The following is a 19,538-nucleotide window of genomic DNA, read 5'->3' as shown; positions in this document are numbered from 1 at the left end:
AATAAAACTCCTTTTCCGACTTAGCCTCTGTCTTGAAAATATGAACTAGGGAATATTGGAACTAAATTTACTATTTTTTAATTCAGCCTAAGAAAAATCCCAGTTGTCTTGTGGGACCAAAGTGGGTAAAGAAATGTGACGATAAGCATATGAAGGGTACTCATAGAAGGGGACCTGCATGGAGAGCAGAGGGCCTGGGAACCATTAGGTTTTTCCTATCTTTTGCTAAGTCTTTCAGAGTTTCTGGAAGAGCTGAGCATTTAACAAATGATTTTTCAGAAATGGTCAGTTTTGTTTTGATTCTGAACAAAGGCAGTTTTCACAGTTGCCAGATCTTTTGAAACTAGGTTGATATTTACCAAACCACAAAGGAAAACTAGATCCTTCCATGTTCTTCCTTGGAATTTAATGATTTAGTTCCTCAAATATCAACAGTGAAAATATCTCTTTCAAAGCTGAGTAATTATATGCATCTTTACCATTAAGAAAAGATATGGTAATGATGTATAGGCCGTGTTTTGCATAAAATACTGAGCTGTGCCATGGTTGTGTATCAGAGCAAGTCTTGTCAGCTGAAAAGTGTCTATGACAGTAGTAAATATCACACCTGGCTCAGCTGTTTCTAAAATGAGTAAAAATCCCAATGAGCTCGAAAATATACTAGAATTGTTGATTCTCTTTGCAAGTTTTAAGCCACACCTCTCCAAAACCTTGGCATCTTTTGACTTCTTAAAAACCGTTCCCATTTCAAGAGGGCTGCCCAACAAGGTTCTTCTTTTGCCTAAATAAAACAACTAATTACTGATGCAGTACTTCAGCTGGGAGCATTCAAACGAAGAGCTGGATTTGAATTCTGCAGGAAGTGAAACCAGTGTTTCATGAACCTTAATTTCTCATTCTGTCAGGCATTTGTGTGTGAATGTGTTACCATCAGTATAAGAAGAGGATGGTTGGATGATGTTTCTTTGAAGACAATGATATGGAATCTAGACCACAGTAGAAATACTAACACATCTTTAGAGAATTATTTTTGCTCTCTCAAAAATAGTGTATTACTGTTTAAAAGCAAATTAGTACAGGTCATGCTGGTGGCTGATGCTCTGAGCAGAGTGTCTGATAAGGTGAAACTGTGTGCATGGCAGCTGAGCCACAAGTTCATTGTCATCAGAAACTGATAAAACTAGGAGACATGCTCAGTCATCTGCAACAGTATTCCTTAACCTCTTGAAAAGTATAATATCCGTGTAGCTTATCTAACTTTCTAAGGCCCTCAAAAGCCTTATTAAAGAGTGGGATTTCTTAAACTGAAGTATATCTTCTATCACTTCAGGGACACATTTGAGCCATTTTTCAATCCCAGTTGAGAAATGTGGCTTTACAGTGATGGAAACAGTCATTACTGATTGACCAAGGGAGAGTTTTGTCAGAGCATGTATAGCTGTTGGTAAGCACTGGCATGAGATCCCTTCATAATCTCTGAGGCAAGGGTTGAACTTACACTGATGTAGATGTTTTGAGGTGGGGAAACTGTACAAGAGACATTTGCAGTGCATGGTTTTTACAGGCTGCTTTTCTCCAACAAGATACAGAAGGAGTTAATATCAAATGATTAGCAGTAGAATAAGTCTCATGACTACACACATAATTGATATTTTTCCCCACAATGTTCCAACCAGCTTACAGTGGTGTGCCATCCATTGGAGAAAAAGATAAATTTTTTAAATCTCTGCAAGAAACTTAAAGAAAACTTAGGTACAACAATTTTCCAGTGCTGCATGCTCAATTTCCCCTAAGTTACAGCCCAAGAGAAATTTCAGTGTAAAGAAATCCACTGTTTGTGATTACAGAACAAAATGTCTGAAGTTGCCTTGTGGGTACATGTTGAATCCCAGTGGCCAGTGGCAGGTTTGGCATTGTTACAGCATAGCTAAGCTCTGCTGAGGTGAAATATTTTGCAAGTTTGAAAATAATAATAATTCAGATTATAAGAAGGTAAGCGCCCAAATGTGCTCTGCTTTGTTTGTACGCATGATACATGAAATATACGTTATTTGATGCCAAATTTGTCTTCAGTTACTGGTAGAGTAATTTGTATAGGAACCCTGAAGTAGCTTGGGGACTACTTTGATTAAACCTGAAGACTTAAAAAAATTTAAGAACAAAAAACCCAAAAGAGAGCCAAAAAAACCTCCACCACCAAAAATAAATAAAAAAAGGGGGGACACTTTAAAAAGGATAGAAAAAAAGAAGCTCTAAATGGCTCTGAGTTATATCTGTGGCCTTCTCAATGTTCTTCGATGTTTGCAGCATGTTTAGATAGGTTGATGTTTATAAATGATTCTTCAGAGAAGTATGTGCTTGTTTCTGGTCTGTTTTGACAAACCGTGATGAGACAGAAGAGACAGAACATGCTTGCATCTGAACTTAATGCCAACTGGAGCACAGGCTGTTGACTCTTTCCCACAAAGTTATGTATTGTCTTGGGTAAATATATTTCTTATAATATGATGTAACCAGAAGCATCTCCTGAATATTCTCCTCTTCCCAGGACTTTATTGAAGATCATCTTGATGTATGCTCTCTGAGGAAAACATTGTTCAAAGTTGTACTCCTAGCAGAGTTTTGAACTTTAATAATAATTTTGTTGTTTGGTGATGTCTTCTCCAAGTCTAAATTAAATCAGATGTATTCCCAAGGAGATAATTTGCTTGAATTATTTTCCTTTTGAATAGGAAATAAAAACATTTATGATCAACTCTTAAATGTCCCATTTCCCCTCTGGCTTTATGGTGAATAGGAACGTGAATAAGAATACTAACCATTCCTCAATAATAATTGAAATAAATTCCCATGCCCCCCTCCTCTGTTGCTGAACACTTCCAACCTTGCGCTGTTTTTTTCTCAGAATGTTTTATAACTATTGTTCTCTTGGTTTGTCTGCTTTTGTTGCTGAAAGTTAGAAAACGCAGGATTTAGAACTTTCTTTTTTATGTCTATGGGTAGCTGCAAGTACATGGTGTTTGTTACAGCATTTGTAAAGGCCCTTTTTCTTTCTCTTTCTGTAGATAATGACACTTCTTTTACATATATTAATCCACAAAGAAAATTTTAGAATTCACTTACAAAATGAGTGCTTGCTTTTCCAAAATCCTGTGCAACAGAACAATATAGGTTAGTTGTAGGAATCACGAGGGAGAAGAGTGTTCTGGCTCTGCTGGAAACTGGACTATCTTGACGTAATATCCTCATGATTCATTGCTTTATTTCTCTCTTTGCTTTGTAAAATGAATCTCTGATTTCTTTTTCACCATTTTATGTTTTCCTTTTTGTCTTCCTTCCCCTGCTTTTTTGTCTTGGTTAATACATTAAACCATGAGGCTATGGAATGGAAATACTGCAAAGTTTGGGGATCTGGGGAGGGACCTAGGCAAGATGGGGGGAGATACCCTTTTAGGTTACAGCTGAGGCAAAATGTAGTTGTCAAACCTTACCCAAATTTAGTTCAGCAACATTTTTGTGGCATAGGCAAATGCTGCTTCTGTGCTAACTAGAGTTAACATAAACAACACATTTAAATGGCTAATACTCTTTTCATGTTTGCCATTTCAGGTCAGTCAAGATCAAATACTTATTGTCTGTTTCTCTGTCCTTCCCTGCCATATTTTTTATCTCACTCTTTCTGTGTTACTCTGTGCCTCAAGTATTAAACAAATTACTGTACAAAACTATTGTTTTCTACCCATCAAGTTGCTTATCCTTCTGAAAAGATCACAGCTGAGATGAGATGTCACTGCCCCAGACTGTTCACCAAGAATGAAACATTAGATGGAGTAGAATTAGGTGGCACGGGAGGATTTTACTAAAGAAAAATATATCATTTGAGCTCTCTTTGAACTTAAGATGTCTCTATATAATGCTGCTTGAGTAAGGCTAATTTGAATAGCTATAGGTAAAGAGTGGTTTCACCTTACTCAGGAAGGTGAGCAAATTCTATTGAATAAAAATTTTCCTGTATGCTTTCTTTTGCGTGATCGCCAGCAGCCAATTTGGTAAATTTTGTGCTCTTGGAATTCACTAAAGAAAATCCTGTTGAAGTCATAAAGGTGGTACTTCACAGGCAAGAACAGTGCAGGCAAGTTAAAAAAAGCCGCCAGTCCAAGAGGCTGAAGAATCTGGCCCTGGTTTATGTATGACCACTTTGGGTTTATACAGCTTTTTTGTGTTTGTTTTTATTTTACTATGGGCTGTCTAAATATTTCAGAGGCATTTAGCTCCCACAGAATGATTATGAGTCTTTATTTAGTGCATTTTATAAAGAGTCAGACCAAGGAGCTGAAAACTTGAATGTTTTGTGCAAAATCCTTCTCTCTGAATATCTGCGTTAAAGTCTATGATGAAATCCCAGCCTGATTCATAGTCAAGCGCTCCTGTGTGTGTCCTCTCTAATCTCCCTGCTGATCTGATTTCGCCAGCTACAAGCTTCTCTGGCTTTTCTGTATCAAGTTCCACTGGTACAACTGCCTTGGAACACATCTGGGTTCGATTCTGTTGGATTGTGCAGTGATAAGCGTTGCAAGTTGATCAGAAAATATGTGGCTGGTAAACACCAGATTCCACCTTTCCTGAATGATTAGTTGGCTTTTTGAAGTTCTAATGATTTTAATTTGGCTTGGAGTCAGTGAGTAAGAGTATGCAAAGCCTTAGCCAAAGTACCTATTTATTTATTTAAATTTTATCGGCGCATATTTCTTCAAAGAAGAGTACCTATCTCTTTGTCTAAGCGCTTTTTAATAAATGTATAAGTATATAAATGTATCCAAGTAAATCAGCTTAAATTTTCTCCATTGTCTCGTAGATGACAGCAGTTAGTAGAAAGTGGTTTTTCTTGGTAAACAGCGTTTATAGAGTGTTCCTGACTTGTAGGAATTATATTGTCTGTTCAGTTTCATTCTTTATTTTTCTTTTATTTTTCATTTCAGATTTTTTTAAAAAGTAGCACAGCTTGTTTTCCTATAGTTGTTCTGTCTATTTTCATAGCATAAGATTGTTTTTATTCCCCAAGAAAGGCTATGAATAGGTTAATGATTTGTTTAAAATGTGAATGGGATTTTTCTAGATAGAAATTGCTCGCTCTATCCATTCATCTTCTGGACTTGGCTGTTTAAAACTTTTCAAGGAAGAATAACTTCTTCCTTTTTCTCAGGTTCTCTGGAGGGGAAAGATGGTGTTTGTGGTTGTTTCAGATATTTGCAAAATGAATGTTAAAGTTCCAATACTGCAAATATAATTTTTTTTAAACCCTCTACTTTTCTGTTGCAGTTCTTTACTTGTAAGAGACATGTTTAATGAAGGTGCTTTTTGTTTCCTTTCTTAAGGAATGATTGTATAATGTAGTGCTATGCTGAAAAAATCTTTACTTGTTGAAGGCACCAGAGATGTTCTATGCTGTGGCATAGATTTAAATGTTGAATTGTATATGATAATTTATTGCATTTTTAAGGAAGCTGTCCCTGACTGTGACATACTGTGGTATAGAAAAGATTGTGATTAAAATTATGTTTGTAATTAATCATTAAATATTCAGATTAAATGGGATAGGACTAATTACACTGAAAAATAAACATCTGTGCAAGTATACCTTTGCAGGTGAAATATTGCAGCTATTGTATATTAAATGACTGTATATTGTGCTGTGCAATATTACTAATATTTCAACATTTTTCCATGAGCACTTTCTTCAGCTATAATACCAAACAGTACTGGAAACACTTGCAAAGAAAAATCATAGTACAGGCTGGATGCTCTAAGTTATGAGCTTTTGAAAATAGCAAATATCTTCTTGTAGGTTTCTGCGCATACAATTTATAAAATTAGATGTAATTATGCTGCTGTTGTTGGCTGAGTTATTTTCCATTCAAATGCCATGTACTTAACTGAACCGGAAGGGAAGGGGTGGGTGCCTCTCCCCAGGTGTTGGGTCCCTGGTGTCAAACAAGTCAACAGTGATCTCTGCAGCACCTTATTTTCACTGTGGTGCAGACAAAGGGAGCAGCTCAGCTGTGCCCCTTCACTGTGGGTTTTGTCATTAACCAGGGTCTAGGCCACTTGGAGATCTGCTGTGCCCTTGGCCATCAAGGTGCTTTGTTTCAAGGAGTCACACAGGCAAAGGGCATGTTGGAAAGTTTCCTCACAGGACATAGGATTTACCGCCAAACTTATTAGAGATTCTTCTTTCAAACAGAAGTTTACAAACTATTTTTGTTATTTTGGAAGTTGTCCTCATAATACCTTTTATTAATTTCTTTCATGAAATGAACAGCTCCATTTTTTTAATTACATTGTTTTTTCCTCACAAATATGTACACCACAATTATGACTTGAGCTATGAGTCCTTGGAGTTCTTTTTTGGGGCAATATCTTTGTCAATAGCATGCCATGTGTATTCAGTTTTTTATTTATATAAGAATAAAAATATTTTCTGAATTACTTTGTTTTCTCACATAAATTCTTTTTCTCTTTTTTTTATTAAACTTCATTACTCCTACTCATGACCTAAAGTACTGAACTTGTAGACTAATACCCAAATCTCTTTCTTGAGTCAATACCATTAATTTATAAGCTAGTTAGGTATTTGAGTGCATTGCATTTGTCAATATTGACATTTCTCTGCTATTGTGTTTCTCATTCTTTTAGGTTAGTTAGGTGTATCTGAATATGTGGCCTAGACTTACCTGCATATTTTTGTGTCATTCGCAGGTTTGTCACTTCTCTGATACCTCCTTTTCTGATCACTTAACACAATCATAGCTACCATATATGCCAGAATCACGTGGTTCCTACCTGTTCAGCTTTCTACAAAGAAAAATGTACTGTGTATTTCTAATCTCAGTTTCTGTCCACGTTCTTGAAAACATTTGCCCCTTGTAGCACAGCTGTTTAGTTATACCAGATATCTTTTGGAAATCCATATAAACCATATCTCCTTTAGTTTTCTTATGGTGCATTAAGAATTGTATCAGATTTGTGATTGCTAATGCTGTAGAGAACAAATTCTACCTGTGGTCTTTGTGTCTTTTTCTCACTGTTTTAATGACTGTCTTAACTAAATTGCTGTCCTATCTCAAAATATATATGCTAGTCTAAAAGTTCCCTGAATTAATCCCATAAGGCTTTTCAAAATGTAAGCACAATATTTGCTATCGTACAGTCTTAAATTGAGTCACTAGTGTGAGAATATTTTCTTAGAGGTTCAATCAGATTATTCCTGGGGTTTTTTTCTGATATTTTTGACTGTGTATATGCTCTGTAGCTTGCTGACTTAATGCCTTTTTAATTTCTCTGTTGTTCTTTCTCCCTTCCCCTCTTTATGGGTACCTGTGCCTGTGGTGGTGGCATCTCATCTTTTTTTATGTAGAAAGAATAGGTTCATGGTTAAGTATCTTTCTAACACGTAGTTGGCAAAACTGATGCAAGAAATTGTTTATCTTTTCAGCAACACCCTCATTTTCTTTAATTACATCTTCACCTCCTCTAATTCAAAAGACCTACTTATTCTCCCTTAACCATCTTGGTGGTTATTGCGTGGTTTTTACCCACAGCTGTTTACTTCAGAGCCCATTTTGGACCTCTTTGTTTCCTTCTTACACAATGAATCTTATAAGCTGTTTTGTTGGCTGCACCAACATTGTATTTCCATATTCTGCATAACTTTACATTGGATTCCTATAGGTGGAATGGCTGTAGGGCACTCTAAAATTGTACAACAGGTCTGTAAACTGAGAAAGTGCAATACTAGTTTGAAGAGGACGTACTTCATTTTCAGGATACAAAATTCATTTTAGTACTCAATTGCATGCATTTCCCTCTTGCTTGTAGTCGCCTACATTTGGTTTTTAGTCTCTAACATGTAGTTTTTAATTTTCTTATGTTAATACATTGGTTTCTGCTGATTTAACAGGTCTTAGATGCAGGAAGACTGAAAGAATATGGTGAACCTTACATTTTGCTTCAAGAACAAGACAGCTTGTTTTATAAAATGGTGCAACAAGTGGGCAAGACTGAAGCAGCTTCTCTGTTTGAAACAGCAAAACGGGTAATTTTTAGTAATTAAGTTTGTCTGTGTAGTTTGTTTATCTCAAGTTAGCATATTCAGCGTTATAGTAAGCCTTCCACTAAAGGATATGTCAATTTTGCAAGGCAAAGCCATCATTTTCAGTGGGATATACACAGACTTGCAAATTGGAAGTGTATTTATATACCCCGAGTCGAAAGATAGTCTGGATTTCTTGCCTCCTTTAGTATGTACACAAAACAGTAAGTGTAAATAATATATGACATACCTGTGCTGGGCATTGATCCTAAAAGAACTTCCTGTAAAAAAACACGTTAGGGCTTTTTTTAAGGACCCATTGTATTATAGTTGGGTTTCAGTACCTATGCATTATATTATGGTCTCTGGGGGTGTAATCACATTTTTACTGTTGTGTATTCTCTTACTTTCTTCTTGTACTCTTGCTCTGTTCTGCACATAGGATGAGCAGGGCTCAGTTAACAAACAGCTGTTGAATGTTTTGTTGCCTCCTTGTTCCCTACAAAGCTCTGTGCCTGATTTACTGCTTACTATTCCAGTCCTACTCTGAGTACAGAATTATTAATGTAATTGTGAGCATTCCTCTGGCAATCAAAGTGTTTAAGAGACATCAATGGATTAATTTTCATAATATGCCTCTGAGGTGAGGCTATACCATCTCCACTTTTCAGATGGAAAGCTGAAGCAGAGATAAGAAGATTAAAGAAATGACCTGTAATTGAAGAGCTCTTTGACTAGCATTGGCTTGCTTTCTTTTTTCTTGATAATTTACCACACAGGATGTCCAGAGCAAGATTTTAATTCGGTGCCAACGAAGTTTCAGCATTGCTTCAGTTGAGACTGGCAGTGCTCAGTTTGGCAGCAGCTTGCTTCATGCTCATGCAGCTGTACTTTCAGCATTCAAGTAAGGCACTGATATTAAGCATGTAGTGACTTAAGAAAGCCTTTTAGAGACAAAAGAGTCTCTAGGTTTTTAGGTTTTATGCTTTCCTTTCTTCAAGACACTGGATGTGTGGAGCAGAGCTAGGGGATCACAAAGTCCAGACTGTTACCTGAGGAAACAAAACACCAGTAGACAGGGAACAACACATAAAGACAGGAAACAAAATGGCAGGTGCCTGACTGTTTTCCAGCAAGTTGTAAAAAAATGGAAGACTGTGCTGTCATGGAGGCTTCGTGCTCATGTCTGGATGCTATTTTACAGGACCTTTTGAAGATTATAGAAGAGATTTTTGTGTCTATTCATACTCAGAATTTTTTTTTAAGGAGTTTTTCAAGTGAAGTATTGTAGCTAAGAGCATACACTATAAATTCTTGTGTGGCACAAATTGCAGAACTGGGGAAACAGCTTTGTCCTGAACAAAGCTATGTTATGAGTCCTGCTGTCCCTCTCCGTTGCCGCAGTTTAGCTTCATATATTTTATTATTAGAAAGGAATGGGTTAGCTGTGTTTTTTGTGGTATGTGTATGACAATCTGGAGGTTATATAAGTGATGTTTAAAAGGATGGCTTCAAATTCATGTGACCATTGTTTGTCTGTAAAATGAAGGCCAGCTTCCTAAGGCTTGATCCTTGGAAAGGCAAGAGGTAAGGCTGTCCAGCTGTCATCTGTAGAAATTTAGCCATGTCATGCTGTCTTGTTCCTTCCCTGCAGCCCTCCCCAGTTGCACAATTGCATTCAAAGATAATTCAAAATGTATAAAAATAATTGCCTGATGTTACTTGCCCATACAGTCATCTGCAGTTACCACATCAATGTTATGTGATTTTGTACAGGAAGGGAAGAGATCCAGGAACCAGTCTCTGCTGAAATGTGGTTTGATGAAAAAGTTTGCTAACTCCCAGGCTAGAAGGCAGATACAAGCTTTAGCATCTGCCAAGAATGCAAAGCATGGTGCTTATCCGCACTCGGCCCAAAAATATGGGAATCGAGAGACTGTATCTCCAGTCAGCAGCTACCCAGAAGCAGAGTTACAGTTCTTTCTGTTTGAAGGACTTGGATAATTCAGGGTTTTTGTTATTGCTGTCCCTTGTGCTTCGTGCGTACTTTCAGAGAAATTGCTTAGTCAGAAGAGCTGATTCCAATTGTTTTTCTTTTTAAACTAGTAAGTCTGTTGCATGCATTGCTGTTGGTCTCCTACATTCCTACTGTGGTTACTAAGAACTGTTTCTATGAAAAGTTTTTTTTCTGATTTTGGAAAACAGTATGCTGCACATAAAAAGAAATGGTAATATGACATACATACATACTTTTCAAAAGTAGTTACAGTGGGTTGCTAAGTAAAATGGTTTGGAATGTGGCTGTGCTTTGGCAATGATTATTTGATTTATTGCAATTTGGACCTGTACAAAACAAACTTGTACCAAGAACTTTCATTAAGGTGAGACTTTCGGTGCATTTTCTGGAACAATATGGATTCCGCATATATCCTTCAAATGCAAATAAAGAGAGACTACACATCTGAAATTGGAAGACTAACTTAGACATATTTGAAGAAACATAATTTAAACAAAACGTCTTATGGGCATCTTAGCTAAGCATTGCAAGATTGAGCTGTTGCTGCAGCCTGAGGCTTCTGAATTGATCCAACATCACTGTACATTGCTATTTGTGCATCTCTCCTGGTCACTCAATATCCCCATTTTTTGTGCAAATGTCAAAGAAAACAACACAGGCACAGCTCAAATTGGAGACCAGTGAGTATATATTAACTAGCCTGTAAGCCTGATAGCAGCTGGGTTGTGCTTGACACCGTGAGACTGTGTTTTTTATCTTTGCTGAGTTTGCAAGAAGCTACTAGGAGAAAGTCCTATAGGAGAGCGAGAAATAGTCTAACAGTTAAAAGAGAAAAAAAATAAAAGTGCTCAATTATTCAGATAAACAGAAGTTGTTGTGTTCTCCTCACTCTAGGCAGCATTGCAAGAGGCTTTTCTGCAGGCTTTAGTGGCATCAGGATAGGGCTGGGTTTCTGTCAGTCACGTTTTGAGCACTTTGAGGGAAAAATAAGGGTTGTTTTATTTTATTTTAAAGCTGTGACAGATGTGTAAATATTAAAATACTAGGTGTTATCTCACCTCAGTGATTACTTTTAAAAAGGTTGCAGCTCTGTTGGCAGTGGAAGAAACTTGTATAAAGACTTGGGCATTTAATATCTTGAGGAATTGGGCTCAGGGGAAGAATTGCAATGAGACAGTTGAAAAGCAGCTGCCATTTCATTACATCTCTAGTAATGTGCCAAGGTTTTCTATTAGCTTTCCATTAAAAAAAAATCACATTCAAAAACTGCACTAAAAGTATGCCAAAGTTTTATGTTTTAAACCAGGAACGGGATGGGAATCCACAACTGGGGCTACCGTCTGCAGTGTGTGTGCAGGCAGCAGCCTCATTAACTTTCCTCTGTTGCATCCGATTGTGACTGGTTACTGAGGAATGCCTCTTAACAGGACTTCCAATTCTTCTGTTGATTCAAATCAGACTTTAATATTCTTTGAAACTTGTAAAGATGCATATATCCTGTGTTAGCATGTGTGCACAAAAGATGACAGCGGTACTTACAGGAATGATTTTATAGAATGGCTATTTCTTTTTTATCCTGGGTGTCTTATACTTGTGTTCATGTATATGAAAAGGATATTATCAAACAAACTGAACTTTGTTGACAACACTCTCAAATATAAATTGCAGAAATGTTTCATAAACTGTAGTCAAAGCAGTCTGACTATGAAACCTAACTCATGACACGTGTCAGCTTCGGAAAGATAGTGTATTTTCTGTTTTTAAAGACTCGAACGAAACTTTTCACATTCTTTTTGGAAGAAAAAATTGCATTTGAAGTCCTTTTTCACCCAAACACATTTTTAGATAAGAGCACACAAGTCTTGACATTATTTCATTTTGTTATGCGCATCTGTCAAGGAACAGAGATATGATACAGCTGCTAAAAACAGATGATTGTGGAACAGTGAAACTTGACAGCATTTCATTTCCTTTATGTTCTGATTATACATTTATCAGGAAACCTGTATCTCTTCTAGTTGAGCTAGAAATTGGTAGAATTCAGGAACTCAAAGGCTTGGCAAAGAACTGTCCTATTATTTGGTATCATCTTACGTTTTAGAGAAGTTGCTTGGTTGAGTCATTGTTAAAGCTTTTGCTTCTTCTTTCATTATTGTGGTTCGCTATCCAGAGATCACATTTCTATAGGCCCTATAACTGCTCTGCAGCACAAATTAAACGCTGGGGTATTTCATACATATACTTCGAAGTTTCAATGGTTGTCAATCATAGTTTGTAAAATGTAGGGATTACAACCTGATTTTAACATCCAAATCCATTGTGCTCATTTTATGTGTGAAAATGAGAAACCCTTGTGCAGACGCAAGATTTCACAGCTTCTTTGTCGCCCTGTTTTTAATTTATCTCATGTTTTGAGCTAGTAAAATGATTTTACTTATCAGTTTAATGTAAAGCAATAAAACATATCTATTTATCTGAATTAACAAAATTTGAGGGGATCTACAGGTTGTGTGGGATTTTCCTCATGTTTTGTTGTAATGGAAGATCATATAGTAATTTTACTACTTTTTCAGTGACATACAGTTACTGAAAGCCACTAACCTGAAGTTCCTTTGGGATTCCTTAGGGATATGTATTTATCTCTACTCTGTTTATCTTCCCAAGTTTTGTTTGAAGCTGTAAGGTGTTTGAGGCATAATTGCTCACGGAATCTGATATCTTTTCTAGGTGTACTTCAGTAAGAATTACCCAGAAGTTGTTCAGAATGGTCAGCTTGCCACAGACTCGTCCTTGGATCCTTCCTCAGGATTTTGTGTAACCGAAACTGCACTGTGATTCCTAATAGCCTTAACTGTTTTCCATAGAATGTAAACCTGAGATCATCTAAACTCAGCGGCGATGTTTGCAAGTGTCAACAGGAGAGGAAAGGGAGTGGGTGATTCTTTGCACTGGACATCCTTCTTATTTAATACTGAGAAGAAAATTTTTACTGTCCGTTTCTTTAATTTCAGTGCAATATGTTTTCCTTTCCAACTAATAATGTTTGTATTGCTAAAGAAATTAGGCAGATTCAGTTTTTATTTGAAAGTTATGTGGTAGAGATCTCTTTTATTTAAACAGGTGCAGGACACCTAAGTCTAGAGTGCATATTTGGAGCCTATTAAAATAATTGGAATGTGTCCTTTTTTTCTTTTAGAGATATTTTGAGAGCAAGCAAAACCAAAATTTTTTCAGTGTCACTTTTGTCATGACATCTGTGTCTAAACAACAGATTTGGTAGTGTGCGACTTAGTTATCTAGAGCAACTGTTTTTCTCCCTGCTATAAGTAGCTATGCAGGTTGATAGAAAAAAGACTTGAAGAAGCCAAAAATACTTTTTGTTTTTGATAGCAAAAAAAGTACTCTATACTTATTTTTTGATAAATAGTTCAAATAATGCTGTTCAAGATGAGTGTAAATACAAGTTTTATTTTGCTAAAATCCAAATACTGAAAAATCAATCTCAGTCTTCTGTACTATAGAAGAAAATTACCGCATTTGCACTGAAGAAATATTTAAATAATTTAACATACGTTCCTCTTTTTATCCAGGTTATCAGAGAAAAAAAGGTATTAAAATAACTCGAGGAAATGTTTGAATGACATGTCATTATACCTAAATACCATGTAGTACAAAGTTATCTTCAACACAACACATTGAAATGTATACATTATTTGCATTTATTGTGCCTTAATATTTGTGCCTTCAAGCCAAAGCTGTAACTGCAGGGTACACAACAAATTCATTAAACATATGTTAAAAATATGTAACCTTGGTATGTTTAAAGTTTTGCATTAGGGGTTCTGTTGAACTTAAGCTGTTTGAAGTTACCATCCTGCCAGAATAGGTAGGAAAGTACAACCTGTAGTTTTGAATGGCTGTTGCTGATGGTGAGAGGAATGCAGTGAGAGAGAGGGGTTCAATATTCACAAGTTATGTCCTGATTCAGCAAAGCACTTTAACACAAAGGCACTTTTCCCATGTTTGAAATATAAATCAAGCAAGTGCTGTGCTGCTTCAGATTTTTTCAAGTTTAGTGAGCTACTCTTTGAGGTCCAGTAGAAAATGCATCTATTCATCTTGCTGTTTAAAGGGCACAGGAGAGACTAAAAGGCAAGAGATCTCTTCAGGACATGGTAAATACTGTGCTTTTTAAAAAATACTGAAGATGCTTGCTATTACCTTTGTAATGCCAAACAATTGTTATTTACCCAGTGTTTGCCCAGTGGTCTATAAGTAAGGCAAGCACAAATATTTCTCATTTCAAGCAATTCTACCAGAAAGTAATTGAATCAAATACAGAGTTACCCTCTCAAGTAAATTGAGGCCAAAGCCTGTGCCTGAGCACAATCTCTCATCTACAAGGACTTTTTCCTGCTCAGGAACCAGTCCCATGGTGAGAGGCAGAATCCTTGTTCCCCTGTTGCAGCATCTTCCCTGCACTGTGGTTTGCTGTCCTACTGTGAGATCCCAGGAGAGGGGGGATCCTACCTGCAGTGCCACCAGCCAGGTAGAAGAGGGACAGGGGTGCTTTGGGCGTGGTGGAACAAACATCAGATATCTAATTTTGCTAGTAACATCCTCTCACATCATTAGACATTGTTAGGAGGAAGTTACAAAATGAGATGCTCTTGTCCCTAGCCTTTTTTTTGTCGAGTCCTAACACTTCTTTTGTTGTGTGTAGCAGCTTACACTGTAACAAATTCCACCAAGATCAGTGGAACTGAACTTAACACAGCGATGTGCAGCACGAGGCTTGTGCTACATCTGGTGATAAATATCAGACAGTCAAGGGCAGCTACCAATCCCCAAAGCCATATGACACAGATGGGCTCATGTAAGGAGTGCTTATGGCTAATCCTTCTTAGAACACACCAGCCACGTCCACTCTTCTGTACTGCTGGTCTTTGGTCTTCTCTGGGCTCATGCAGTCCACTTATGATCCTAACACACAATTATCTCGTGTTTCGTTGTGATTTTCTTTTCAATTAAAGTTGTCTGAATTAAAGATAGGACTGTTCTGCAGCTCAGCAGAGTGGTGTTTGCATTGCACAGGTATGTGAAGATGTAAAGTGCCTCAGTATGTGAAATCACGTGGCATAATGCTGGGGGACTGTGTAGCATGAAGGAAGTTCAACCTCATATGGTCTTGTCTGTAATTGCCTTTTTGGCAAGGATCCATGGATCCATGTCCAGACTCTTCTCAAGCTTTGTCTTGGAGAGACATGGTTGGAGTGGTGTGAAACAGAGCTAGGGTGAGCTGACTGGTAAGGCAGTGCATGGAGTTGGGAGCTCGACCTCATTTGTTTATCTTTCTTTTTTGAGCAGTGTGGGTGTATTCAGAGTCTAACTGTGTTTTACAAAAGTGTATTCTTTTTATTTCTAAGTAGTTAGTTCTTACAAGAGAGTAAGTATGATGGATAATATAGAGACTTTTAAATAAGAGAACAGTACATTCTCCTGGCCATACGTACCTGGAGTTTATATTTTTTTTATCAGAACCGAGGAGATATGCATGTGTAAACCAAGGGTATAATTACAGTTTTAGTTCATTTCAGCTCTGAAATGAATCTGTGGTAAGCTGTATTTCAGAGCAGAGCTCCAAAACGCTGGCTGCTGCAGACTCACTGGTATGAGACCCTGATAGATCTAGCTATCAGTCTATAAGCTAGAATTACTTTGATACCGTTGCTTTTTGAATGCGCACAAAAATGTTAGGTATCTCTGAAAATGCTGATTCTGCTTCTTCACCTGTTTTGACAGGGCACTACTAGCTGAAGGTATCAAATATCAATATAAGATGAAACAAACTTTTTACAAAATCACACTCAAAACCCATAAATTGCTGAGTAGAATAACTGATAATCATTCATGTCTGTCACTGGCATTATATAATTTTTCTGGTTTAAAATAACAAAACTATTTTACTCAGGAAATTGTTGTTTAGTTTCTTTTGTTGGTATTGTTGTTGATACAACTATCAACAGATGGTTTGTTCAGATGTTGATTAAGATTGACTGACCCATTTAATTTAATTTGAGTAAAAAGGTGCAATGTACCTGAATGGCAAAACTCAGATCAGGGATGAAAAAGGCCTTTCTGTAGTGAAAGTCTTGGTCTGTTAAATGAATAATTACCTTTCCAGCAAGGTGTTTTATGTTTCTTTATAAAGAAAAATCTAAATAGTTCTAAACTTCCACTTTGAAAAATATTGTGCTTTATTTGGAAATAGCAAAGCAGGTTACTGTAAGTCACATTTCTTCCTGGGGATCTCAGAAAAAGAACTCAGTTCTTAAGAGTTATTCAAGCCTTTAAAATGTTTTTTCGCCATGAGGTGCCTTACACTATTCCAGAGTCTTGTTTCTAATAAATATAATTTTATACAGTGACACTGAAAATCATCAGTTACAGAACTGTTGTTTCTTTGGTGTAAAAGTCTAGGAACAGCCTCTACTTCTGTCTCAAGAATTGGTTTTTTGGCTTTTGTTTTGGTATCTCTTTCCTTCACCCTTCTCAAAGGACCACTGGGAGCCAGCAAAACATGGTGGCATTTTCAAAGCCAACACAGTTAGCTGGGATAGGTTATTTCATGTTTTGCTTATTTTAAGGACAAAATTCTCTTTGGTGAACTGAACCATTTGCCAGATGGGCATAATCTTCTGTGATACCATTCATACTGCCCTTTGGAAGAGAGAGGACCTTCTGATCAACCTCAGTAATGCTGGTTTCAGGCTCTTAGCCTTGCCAAAACGTTTGAAGTAACATTGCAAAAAGAGTCAGAAGAGAACAAAAGCAACTATCTTCGAAATATCTCAGTTTAAAGTTTGGAGGGGGAAAGAAAGAGTTGAAATCACTTCTTTCCTGTGATAGTGATGAGCATCTGACCCTTCAGCAGAAGAATATGGCCTTCTGTGTATGTTTTACATTCTGTAACAGTGCACTGCATTTTCCTCATTTTAACTCTGGTTGTGGTTTGATTTGGTTCAATTCTTGCATTTGTGTAATAATTTGATTTTGTTATTGCTGTGGAATTATTTCTTTTGTGGACATTCACATGACAACTGCTGTCATACAATAAAAGGCATTTCTCAGAAGCGTGCAGAAGTCTGTTGTCATTGCAAATGTGTGCTTGAAGGCAGAAATGCTGGGCAGAACTAAGTTGGGTCATGTCTGAAATCTCCAAACATCTCTCAGTGGCATCACTAACCCAAAGAGCTAAAAATCCTCCTCTTGGAGGTATAACACAGAATAATAGATCTAGCTTGGTTTTACCAGTCATCTCCAGTGTGAAATCTCTCAGATCACATTATCAAGCTTTTTGCTTCAATTGCTAAAAAGTTTTGCAAATAGTTTTTCAAAAATTATGATGGAAGAACCACTGCAAACACAGTGTGGTCTCTGCCTCAAGCAAGCTCAATGAACTGGGCAGGTGGAAGGTTAAAGGACACAAAAGTGAGGTGGATTAGCAGCACAACTCCAAAATCTGATGTCATCTCTCAATCCTGTATTTCTGTCTGATGAGTTTGTTGCTTAATTAATCAAGACAGTCTAAAACTAACTGTTTCTGAAGATGCTGCAGAATTTCTCCCTGAGTCTACCAACTGTCTCAAGTACTTCAGTCTGCTGTTTTGGTGCAGGTTTTTGGTGTGGGATGGATAAGTTGTGCTTTTGTCAGTAATCCTCCCGTGCAGCAAGTTATCTGTCCTTTTATAACAGGGAATATGTGTTAAGAATTTCTCAGGTTTCTACCAGAAGCCTACCTCACAACCACCATGCAGCTATCTTAGTTGCCTCTGAGTGGATTTGGCTTAGGTTGTCACAGCACAAGTCACTTGTGATATGTACAGTATCCTCCCAGAGCAAGCACTTGCCAAATTCACGTGCTCCCATTTAATAGAGCAAATCTCTCTTAAAAGTGGATGAGGAAAATTTGTTTTTCTTGCCTGAAAGAGAGCTGCTGATAATAAGCAAAACAAAAGATGTGTTTTAGGCATTTGCCCACAAAACAAACATGAATTTCATAATCTTGGCATTCAGAGCTGGTTCATGGATTTGGAGCAATATTAATGTACACAAAATCAGGACCATACTCTGATGTATGAAATCACGTTTCCACTGCCTGCACCTTGGCACCACTTAATTCCCAAATTTGCCTGAAATCAATAGCCTCAACTGTTTTGAGATACAAAATGCCTTGTGGATGTTAGCCACAGATCCAGCACGTGCTGAAATAATCTTGAGAAGAAACTGGAGGTAGTCCCACTGCCATTCAGGAGCCAGAACTTACTTTTAGGTTGCTGGAGGGGCTCAAGGCAGGGTACTGGGATTATACCTGTTTTCTTCAAACACATCTGAGTTAAAAGCTGCACCATAACTCTTCTCTCTCGTGCATGGGATACACTGGTTTTTTAGAGCATGCTTTTGAGAAGTTGGAGATGGGTGTTGCAGGCTTTCCTTAGCCTGAGACACTTGGGTCTTTCCATCTACTGCATCACCGAAACATAATATTGAAAATCTTTTTGATGGGAATATTTGCCATGAGTGAATGATGTGGGGGGTTGTCTGCACTGGGACAAAGGAAAATCCCAGATCTGAGTCCCAGTTCCAAGGAGTATTTATGCATTTTATTCAACAATTGTCAGTAGAAATACCAGGAGGAGCTGGGTCTTCTCCTCCAGGGTTCTTGCATCAGCATAGCTGGGGTCTCCTTGGGCAGCAGGATCCATGTGCTTGTAATTGCTCCTGCTCTCTTGCCCCAGTGGGGTGGTGGTGGCCTAGGCTGCAGTTCCCATGACATCGGTCTGCTGTTTGCAGCCAGTGCTTTAGATGTTGGGCAGCTCCACTGAAGCAAACCCACTTCTCCTGCCTCCCCAAGGATGTTGTTGCCCTGAGCACCATCACTACCATGTGGACCTCTGCTCTGGACAGGATTCTCTCTGTGCCCAGCTGTTCCTACTGCAGTTGCTCCTAACACAAGGGCTCTGAAATACTAGCTGAAGTTTCTACATTCACTATACCCAGAGAATAACGCTGAATTTGATACCTGAAGTATGGCTGGTGGGTTGTGTCAGGCACATGAGACTTACAAAGGAGCTGTGGTGCATTTTTTTTTTAATCTTTTTGCCCTTTTGCAGTTTTGGAGACTTGCAATGGGAAATTAAAGTAGGTGGAACAGTGAAAAATAGTTCCTTTTGTTTAATTCCAGTAAGCTTTGTACCTCACAGTTCAAGCACAGATAGCAAATGAAGGAAGGAGTTATTTTATCCTGAGTATAATTACCTTATGACATTAAATTGAGTTGGGTGGGAAATGCAGCCTCAGATTTATTAATTAAAATTTCATTGTCAACGAGAGCTGCTTCTTGAATATTAGAGGCCTGGATTTTCTTTTTAA

The 19,538-nt window shown here is 37.5% G+C and overlaps 1 protein-coding gene across 2 annotated transcripts in view; it reads left to right on the top strand.

The window, feature by feature from the left end:
- The window catches only part of ABCC4 (ATP binding cassette subfamily C member 4), a 147,532-nt gene extending 130,293 nt beyond the window's left edge, over nt 1-17,239 (top strand). Inside the window, exons 30-31 of one of the 2 annotated variants that reach the window (XM_027712842.2) lie at nt 7,958-8,092; nt 12,834-17,239. In XM_027712842.2, coding sequence (XP_027568643.1) covers nt 7,958-8,092; nt 12,834-12,941 — 243 coding nt within the window. In that variant the 3' untranslated portion in view covers nt 12,942-17,239. Of the gene's footprint in view, nt 1-7,957; nt 8,093-12,833 lie in introns of those variants that run through there. The other variant, XM_039381997.1, reaches the window with a different exon arrangement.
- Nucleotides 17,240-19,538: the final 2,299 nt, after the last annotated feature.

Source organism: Pipra filicauda, unplaced genomic scaffold, assembly GCF_003945595.2.
Source record: "Pipra filicauda isolate LSUMZ 115617 unplaced genomic scaffold, ASM394559v2 scaffold24_size8852520_pilon, whole genome shotgun sequence".
Taxonomy (NCBI): Eukaryota; Metazoa; Chordata; class Aves; order Passeriformes; family Pipridae; genus Pipra; species Pipra filicauda.
This window is presented reverse-complemented; position numbering and strand designations above follow the sequence as displayed.